The sequence below is a fragment of the Carassius auratus genome, chromosome 22 (genome assembly GCF_003368295.1).
Source record: "Carassius auratus strain Wakin chromosome 22, ASM336829v1, whole genome shotgun sequence".
In the NCBI taxonomy this organism is placed as follows: domain Eukaryota; kingdom Metazoa; phylum Chordata; class Actinopteri; order Cypriniformes; family Cyprinidae; genus Carassius; species Carassius auratus.
In genome coordinates, this window is record NC_039264.1 from 17,226,778 (window position 1) to 17,236,628 (window position 9,851).

The following is a 9,851-nucleotide window of genomic DNA, read 5'->3' on the forward strand; positions in this document are numbered from 1 at the left end:
CATGGATTGAGGACTTGTACCAAGACGATCCCTACACCATCACCTACACCTTCAGAGCTAAGACAGTTTTACACTGATCTTCATAAAACTGGTGGCAAATCTGCTATACTGAGTGTGCTGCCAGATTACTGCGAGGAGTTCAGAGATCCTGTGCAGCCTGTCACAAAATTGAAATCCCTTCACTGCCTACATGACCCCAGGCTTGTTGGATGTGATTTATCAGTATTGGAACAGCACTGCCAGGCACTACAAAAACATGCTGATGTTTCAGAGGCAAAAGCTGTAGAGATTGAAAAGAGGAAAAGGAAACAGCAGAAATCTTCATTGTGGTTTGCTGCTCGAGCAGGCAGGGTCACCGCCTCGAATATGCATGCTGTTTATGCTACTGATATCAAAGCACCAGCTCTGTCAACTGTAAAAAAGGTTTGTTATCCTAAGGACAGCAAATGTAGCACAGCTGATGTCAATTGGGGCATTACACATGAAGAGCAGGCATTGAGAACATATGTGGAAAAAAACAAGAGAAAACACAATGGCCACGAAGTTGCAACATGTGGTTTTTTTATAAACCCAGATTTCCCCCAAGTGGGGGCATCACCAGATGGCACAGTGATGTGCATTTGCTGTGAGAAAGGTTGTGTTGAAGCTAAGTGCCCTTCCAAGTACAGGAACAACTTCATTCAAGAGGCATGTTTGGCCAAAGACAGCAACTTCTGCCTTGAGGTTGTTGATGGAGAGGTAAAACTGAAATGCAGTCACCCATATTACACACAGGTCCAAACACAAATATTTGTGACAGGCAGTAATTACTGTGATTTTGTGGTTTGGACACTCAAAGACTGTGTTGTTCTGCGCATGGAACCAAACCCTGAGTTTTGGATGGCACGCATACAGAAGGCACAACAATTTTTCGTGGTGGTATCCCTCCCAGAGCTCATTGGCAAACATTTCACTCAAGCCTCCCAAGCATCAGTGAGCAACAAAACTTTGCCTCTAACAGTGATACAGAAAAACAAAACAAGGAAGGGCAGTTACAGAGGTAGAGAGCACTGTTCAAAGAAACAGAAAAAACTTTGGTGTCTGTGCCACGGACCTGAGGAAAAAGGTGACATGGTGGCATGTGACAATGAAAACTGTAGGGTCCAGTGGTTTCATCTCGAATGTGTTGGACTTGAGGATGGCCCTGTAGCAGACAAAGTCTGGTTTTGTCCCTCTTGTTCCAAGTAAATGTACAGTTAAGACTGACAAGAGCTGTGACTTAAGTTATTTGTGCGTACTTACGCAGTTTAAAGTTTCGAGTTTCTGACCAAAGGCATCTAAACATTTAAATATTGACTTGTACCTTTATTTATTCTGATGATTTTCAGGTGCTTTTGTATTTGTTTATTTTCTGGTAAATTTCTTAAAAAATATTGTAAATGTTGTGTGTGATATTTGTGAAAACTGATCCAGATATGAGGTGAGAAGTGGGCAGGTTGCCAGCTTTCCATTGATTTTTAGCATAAATTGCTACAATTCCGAATAGTTGCTGTTAAGTTTTGGTGTTCATTTTAGTAGCCTAGGCTACATTCATTACGGTTGTACATTATGTTATAGCTATTTGACCCGAGTAGCAGCTCTCATAGCTAATGTTATCTTTCTATTTTTAGCATATGTTAAGTTTTCATCAGTTGTGCAATAATTTTTTTTTTTTTTTGTACATTATGTCACAAGATGGGGTAACTTGTTAAATACCACTGTGCTTTTTTTGTCATCAGTTAATGTTGACATGTAAAAATTAGGGTATTTGGTAGTTTATTTCAAAATAGATTGATGTATCTTTGCCTATCCCAGTTTATTTGCACTTAAAGGGATAGTTCACTTTAAAATGAAAATTCTGTAATTTACTCGCCCTCAAGTTGTTTCAAACCTGTATGAATTTCTTTCTTTTGCTGAACACAAAGGAAGATATTTTGAAGAATGTCAGTAACCAAACAGTTACCTGGAACTACTGACTTCCATATAATTTTTTTTCCCTGCTATGGAAGTCAGTGATGCTGACCCTCAGAGGACCTCAGATGATGCTAACCCTGAATCAACAAACAGAACTAACAAATATTGCTACAAGTGTGACTGCATCATATAATAATTGCTGTTAATAATGTTCATTGTCTGGCTGACTATGTATTGTATTAATTTTTCAAAAAATCCTGTCAAACGTGCACAAACTGACAATCACCACTTATAAGCTATTACTAAATATTGTAGAAACATAATTTTCTGTAAAGTTGCTTTGTTACAATTTGTATTGTAAAAAGCGCTATACAAATAAACTTGAATTGAATTGACTATTAGTACGCAAATTATGTATACGTATGACCGAATCTCATGAGAATTAGGGCTATTGTTGTCTACTCTTTTATGAATACAGAGGTTTTAAAGATACTAATTTGCTCACCTACTGCTTTTTGCCTAATTTATAGTATTGAAGTATGCCATTTCGCACACAGCCATGGTGTCTTTGATTTTACATTGATTCACTTATCCACAGATCAGGTGGAATAAACTTGCTCTCTGCTGCATCCCACTGGCCTTGAGGAAGTCTCTTCATAGTCACCCATCACAAGCAGCAAAGCCAGTATAAGAATGAAGTTTCAAATAAAAATAATGCTGTGGATTCACAAGGCAGGGCAAGGCAAGTTTATTCATATTTAATTCACAATGGTAATTCAAAGTGCTTTACATAAAAAGAAGTAAAATAATAAAGAATCACAGCAATAAAACAGGGAACTTAAAACTTTTACAATTATTTAGAAATTGACTTGAATTTCAAACAGTTAAAACTAGAAAATGATAATACATAAAATACAGTGCAATCAGTTCGGACATTGCACAGTGCACATTCAATTTTTTAGATCAAAAGCACAGAAATGAGCAATCTCATGTAAGGATATGAAAAATAATGCAATCATCAACACTAACCGCATATAAACGAAAACTCCCTAATGTTACAGAGTGAAATGAGGATCCAGGAAGTGGTTAAGGGCTGTGAAGCTTAGTGGGTGCTGATGGAAGCAATCTACTGCATCTTTGCTTTGATCATCGAACTGAATTTAATACAGATGTAGTCTTTGATAAAAAATGAGTTTCTCAGCATTTTGCTTTATGATGCTTTTTAATGAAACGTTTCTACATTCATGTGTTTATAAAAAAACAAAAAGAATGTTTCAAGCAGATTTTTTGGGTTTAAAAGTACAGGCTCTGATCTTTATTTTGGTGTGTTGCATGTTCAGATATGCATACAACAAAATATTCTGGGGGCCATAACATTTTAGTGAAAGTCATCAAAAATACTGGCAGTGGCTGGCAACTTCATAAACGCTGGCAGGGAAAGAGTTAATAGTTATTGGTCATTTTATTCAATGATAAAGCAATTTGATTCGAAAGCAGTTTCTCAAACCTTATATTATCAAAATAACAGGGTGAATTTGAGCATGTTTTAGGGTTTTAAAAGACAGGAATCTTTTTATCTTTTTTTTTTAATACAAGTATATTCATGACCATACACAATGAAGCATATTATTCACAAAGAAACCTGCCCTTTTCTGCGCATGGGATATCATTCCAGTTTTCCAGGATGGAGGTTGGATTCATTATAACACAGTCTTCATTTCCAGCTACGTCATTTGGCTCACCCTTCATCCAAGACCTGATTAAAATGTATTAGATTGTCAGTTATTCACAACCCCAAAATCAACAAGAGTCAACAATACAAGAGTAAACTAAAGTAGTACAGAAGTGAGAGTGGAAGTGAAAGAACAGAAAAATAAAAGAGATCAAGATCTATTGGGAAGAGTCTTTGGTTGTGACTGTGCTGTTCACTGAAGGATGTAATGGTCTTGTTTTAACTCTCCTGATCAGGTCTGTTTTGAAGGATGTAATGGTCTTGTTTTTAACCTTTCAGATCTGTTTTGACCTGGAAGAGATACTTTTTTTAATCCATATTTTTAAGGTGTGTTTTTTATGTGTTTAGACTGTCAAACTACACATTATTTATTTATTTCAGTTTTTTTTTTCTAATTAAAAATTTAACACACTGTATAAAACAATTTAAAATAAGTTGTTATAGCTTTTGCTTCTTACGTCTACTTTGAAAATGAAAATATGCAGATTTTTGTTCCCCTTTCCCACTATGGCTGTTTCGTTTATGAACATGCTTGCAGATGAGCAGATAAAGCTGAAAGTACAAGAAAACCTGCTTCCACCTATTGATGAACTGTGCAGGATGAAAAGGATTTTTTTTTTTTATAATAAAGAAAAGGTTTATGCAAGTAAAATGTATATATTTTGTTTGAAAACATTTCAGTTCTCGTTCTTTATGTAACCAAACAATATGAGTAATTTTCATAAATTTAGACTGTCTTGAGCAGTCATGAATTATATGTTCAAATTAATTAAATTAAATCCATTGAATCAATGTAATTGTAATCTTTATTTAATTTGATATAATAAATATGACATGATGATATATTCATACACAATTTCAATTTTTTATTTATATGTATTCTTGCAAATTGTCCATTTTCATACCTGCCAACCTTGAAGAAATTTTATGAGTACTACAACCAAGTAGTGCATCAGTGAAAGTCTCTTTATGCTGCCTTTGAAAGCAATCATGACCTTTCTTGTCACCAGAGAACTAAACACTAAACTCTGTGCTCATATTAATAGATTGTTATGTTGAAAAGAGCGGAGAATATATATATATTTTTTCAGTTTTTTTCGGGGGGATAAATTGAAAGAACAGCATTGTTTGTTACATGTGTTACAGTTACATTTATTTGTTACATTTATATTATTTACATCAAGCTTTTGAATGGTATAGTATTGTATATTGTTATTGAAACTTCATAATGTTTCACTTGATTATACATTTAGTCAGGAATTATAGTTCGGAAAAGGTTTCAAACGTTATGTGAAACTAGTACAAGTATATAGATATATAAAAAGAGACTTACTCATGTTTATGATCTCTGCTGAATAAAGTGCTTCATTCTTTTTTTTCTGAGGAAATCCAAATCTCAAATACTCAACCAAATTACATTTTGGGGTGAATTATATCTTATTCCTCTCATCGCGAAGCAAACAGTAAAATAAAATAAAAACTTTATTTAACATTATAATCTGAATAGCGCGTTCAGCGCAGGGGCATGGTCGAATTAGAAGATAATGAAGGGAGACGTGAAAAATGAACATCGCGTTGTTTTCATATGGATTACTTTATCACAGAATATCTGTTTTCGGCGGCACTTGTTTAGTTTAAAAGTAGACATGTCAGGCTTTCTATAGATATATCTCTCTCTTTGTTGAGTATTCACTGAGTTACAGTTAATTTTAATGACGTGTGTCTAAATGAAGATCAGCGCAGACAGCACACCTTGTTTGTTATCTTTATTTTATAAGTGCACAAAGGTTTTTTGTTATTATGTCTGTATACAAATAAAAGTAGACCATTTACAGATTTGATTGATGTATTGCTCTTATCTGTACGATCAAAACTGAAAGTGTAATTTAAGTTCTTTTCAGGGTTATCAGGAGAAAATGACTCATAATGCGTGTAAGCCTTAATCGACTCCAGAGGGTCGAACAGAACACTTCAAAACGAAAGAAAACAGACTGCTCTCTGCTTCTGTAACGTTAATCCATATGAAATGTGCATTTTTCTGGAGCGTTCACTACTGCGAAGATTGCGAGACAGCATCATCAACTTTATCTTTGCAGTCAACACGACATTGATACAGAAAACACTTGTTTATTAACCCTTAGGGGACTTATAAACCATATGTAATGAGGATGGACCACCATGTATTTGGTATCAATGGATTCAGAAGACCCTAAGCTACCATAAGCATGCATGCAATATGTCTATAAAGGAAGTATGAGTGAAAAATTTTACAATAAACTAGAGAATTTCAAAGACGAAAATGAGATTTTTCTCATTTATTACTGAAAATCCTACCTCACACAACAATAGTTAAAAGTTTTTGACCCAAAAATATATTTTTCAAACTCTTTGCTTGACAGAAATGGGTTAATGTTCAATCAAATGTGTAAAGAACAATTAAATAATTAACTTTATTTACAAACAGTCCTAGGCGTTTTTTTTTTTTTTTGGGACTAAGCCCTTTTTGGTCTGTTTTCTCTATTTTTATATTTGGGCTTATAAATCATATGTAAAGGAGATGGAACACCCTGTGTTTGGTATCTATGGATTCAGAAGACCCTAAGCTACCATAAGCATGCATGCAATATGTTTATATAAAGGAAGTATGAGTGAAAAATTTTACAATAAACTAGAGAATTTCAAAAACGAAAATTAGATTTTTGTCATTTATTACTGAAAAACACACAATATAGAACAGTTTTTGAACAAAGAAAATATATTTTTTCAAACTCTTTGCTTGACAGAAATGTGTTATTGTTTAATCAAATGTGTAAAGAACAATTAAATAATTAACTTTTTTTAAAAAACAGTCCTAGGCATGCCAGTGAGCAAAGAAAGGCCTCTCCAGGCCTTTCCAGTAATTGTTCCAGAGCTTGTTCTGCCGTAAATCTTTTACTGCTTGCCATTTTGATAAAACAATTCTGTAATAATGCTGTATCTCTCTCGAATTTATCTCTTTGTGCTCGCTAACACTCGGATCGCTTTCTGCTTTCTCCACGTGATGCTGATTCTCCGATCGCTCAAATTTAGCTCTTTGTGCTCGCTAATACTCCGATCGCTCTCTGTAACACTCCGATCGCTTTCTGCTTTCTCCACCCTGATGCTGATTCTCTGAACGCTTATTGATTACATGTCTTTTACTTTAGTCCAGCCAGCTTTTACAAGGCTACAGCAGAGCTACAGAGTCCTCTGAATCGCTAGAAGACATAACCTTCCTCTGATTGGGTTAGAAAAAGACTCCTCCCAGCGGCAATTTTTCCATTGGCTGTTGCGTGTTGAATCTGCCTAGCACAATCGTTTTCATTGGCCTGTTTACGCAGTGGTATTGCGCAATAAGGGAAGTGTTTACTGGACACCTGGACACCGCTGTTTTCAGCGGAATCTGAGGAAGACGGCAAAAAAAACGCATCTCTCTAGCATTAATAGTTTTTGAGATAACTACACATTTGTAAAAGTATGCCATTTTGGGCGGTACCGCCCAATCCATCCCCAGAGGGTTAATAATTATATTCATAAAATATTTTATAATCATTACTTTTGCCGGTTCTTTGTGGCAGCTTTTAGGTGCGTTATTGGCAGCGCCACCCTTACATGTTAGCCTACAAGAACGCGTGAACAAAACTGAGCTCGTCACAGCTGGACTGCTTGTTATGATGTCAAGGTCATTTGTAATGTTCATAAATTCAATTAGGCTAAACATAGCCTAAGTGTTACCTTTATCTTACGTTAATCAGCACCTAAACCTTCTAGATTTCAAGCCATTCCACCACTTTTCCAACTGCCAACTAAGCTTGTGGATAGGGGGGGCAGGTGGGCGGTGGGTTAACATGTACCGCTCTGATTGGCCGAAAGCTTTTCACTCCACTTACACGCTGTGGCTCAGCGGCAGAATCAGTGTCATAGATTGCATAGAAACTGAAATCGGCGAAATGCAAGGAGCAACAAAATGCGTACCTAGAGAGCATACTTATGGGTCAAAATGCGTACAGAGAGTACAAAAAATGCGTACATGTTGGCAGGTCTGCATTTTTACTTTATTTTATTTAATATATTTTCATGAAATGTATTATTCAGAGAATTTCTCAAATTGTAATTAATAAAAGGGGTAAATTAAGTAATGAGACATTACTGAGCAGATTGTCATGAATCCGGTCTGTATTCTTCTGTCTGCTCACCACCAGAGGTCGCCTTCTGATTATATTGACTCACGCACCACACTTACTTCCATGTCGCCACGGACTACATTTTTCATACTCCATTTCAATTATTACATTTACACCTGCAACCAATTCCACCCACTATAAGAATCAGTCTCAAACAGCCATTCATGGCCGAGTATTGTTTGCGAATATTGCTCAGTTAAGTGATAGCAACTTTACAGAGCACTTTTCCATTATCTTGTGTTTGTTTCTAGTTCTAGTCTAGTCTTGCCTCATTGTGTTATTTGATTACCTGGTTGCCTGCTTCTCTGCCTGCCTTGGATTTCTTTCGCCTTATCGTTTGGACTATGTTTGCCCCTTTACTGGACTATCACCTGTTTGTGTATTAGCTGTTTGCCTTGTCCAATCGAAGACCTTCGCCTGCACTAGGAATACTCTTTTGTCTTTCCTGTGCCATACCTGTTTGCTGCTGTTCGATCCTGCCTGTGTATTTGACAAAGTTTATTAATAAAAGCTTGCACATTGATCCGCACGTGTTTCATCTCGTCATCTCCGTAACACAGATACAATATGGTTTAGTTGAAAAAAAATTCTGATTTGGGAATGCATTAGAAGCATTACAATAAGAATAGAATAGTCGGAGACTGAGACAATTATCTGTGGGTGTTTCATCACTTACCCATTATTCAGTGGTGAATTATCCACCCATTTCATGCTGCCCTCTTTCTCTATGTCGGACAATCCAATCCACACAGTCACACCCATCTTCTCCTTGATAAATTTAGACACGGTGGTCTGTGTATGCAAAAATGAATTACTGTGATTCCTCTCATTCATGAACAGACACTCACATCAGTCATATAAATCTACTCTTTGAAACTCACCTGCTTCACTTTACTCTTGATAATGAGCAGATCTAAACCATGATCCCTGCAAAACTGTCTGCTGTCAGACCAATTCTTCATTTCAATGGAGGTGAAAAATCCATCTGCAGCACACAGGTTTCCTAACAGAAACCAACATTTTTAAGCTGTATAAATACAGTAAAGATAAAAAAAAATATAAAAGACCACACTAGATTCATACTAACCTTGTTTGGAAGCTTCCTTCTTTAGTTCATTACTCAAAGGAGTATCTTTGCTTTCTAACTCCAGTTTCTTCTCTTCTACTTCAGTGTATCTGCTATGTAAGCAGAACCTAGTTTGATTGAATCCTTCAGCTGTGTTCTTGTAACTCTTTATCTTGTCTCTCTCTGCTGTGATCATGAAGTGCTGCAGAATGATGGTGATCAACAGCAGAATACAAACAATCCCGAGACTCACTGTGATCAACACCAAACATCTGTTTCCTCTTGCCAAACACAAAAATATCAATTAATAAAAATTTACTTCATATTATTATACATAACATCTCAAATCAACCTTTGTAAGTAATCGATAGAGTAAAATATTCTAATAAGAGCATCTGCTAAAAAAATAAAAATTGTGTTAACGCATATTATATTAAAGCAAATATGTAGACAGACTTGTCATATAATGAAGTAATAAAAATGTATCTCAAACATTAGCAACACCATTTGTACTTCAAACTAAGCTTTCTACTTACTGCGCTTTTGTGCCTTTCCTTCGTCCTTGCCCTGACTGTGTTTGAAGTCCAGATGTATTATTGATATTTCTGGATATATCAGAGGTGTCTTTTTCCATTTTTCGCTCTTACTGTATATCTACTTAGTGTGTCTTCACAGATCGCACAGTTTTTAAAGAAGTACCCAACAAGGAAGTGGTTTTTAGTTCAAGCACAGAACCACATCGAAACTCTCTGAATTGCACATTCAGGACACAACAGTAAGCCTTGACCTGTGCTTTTGGACAAGTAAATTGGTCATTCATTTGTCCAAACAAAAAGATAATTGTCTCGAAAGAATAAGTTTAAGACACATTTACACAGACTGTTTAATGAAGCTTAGCATGAGCAAAATTTCTGCATAA

At 35.8% G+C, this 9,851-nt stretch overlaps 1 protein-coding gene across 1 annotated transcript; it reads right to left on the reverse strand.

The window, feature by feature from the left end:
- Window positions 1-2,847: 2,847 nt before the first annotated feature.
- Window positions 2,848-9,604, reverse strand: LOC113039843 (CD209 antigen-like protein E). Its single transcript, XM_026197956.1, has 5 exons — window positions 9,469-9,604; window positions 8,954-9,213; window positions 8,748-8,869; window positions 8,543-8,658; window positions 2,848-3,688 (listed from the first exon to the last, which is right to left on the reverse strand). Exons 1-5 carry the CDS (start codon window positions 9,564-9,566, stop codon window positions 3,559-3,561), a joined length of 726 nt encoding a protein of 241 aa, XP_026053741.1. The 5' UTR covers window positions 9,567-9,604; the 3' UTR covers window positions 2,848-3,558.
- Window positions 9,605-9,851: the final 247 nt, after the last annotated feature.

Bases quoted from the DNA above. Each gene is read 5' to 3' on its own strand.
- LOC113039843 (XM_026197956.1), bottom strand. From the start codon at position 9,566: ATGGAAAAAGACACCTCTGATATATCCAGAAATATCAATAATACATCT. The intron at 8,870-8,953 runs GTTAGTATGAAT...GGTTTCTGTTAG, and splicing joins GAAGGAAGCTTCCAAACAAG to GAAACCTGTGTGCTGCAGAT. The intron at 3,689-8,542 runs GTAAGTGATGAA...CATTTTAATCAG, and splicing joins AATTCACCACTGAATAATGG to GTCTTGGATGAAGGGTGAGC.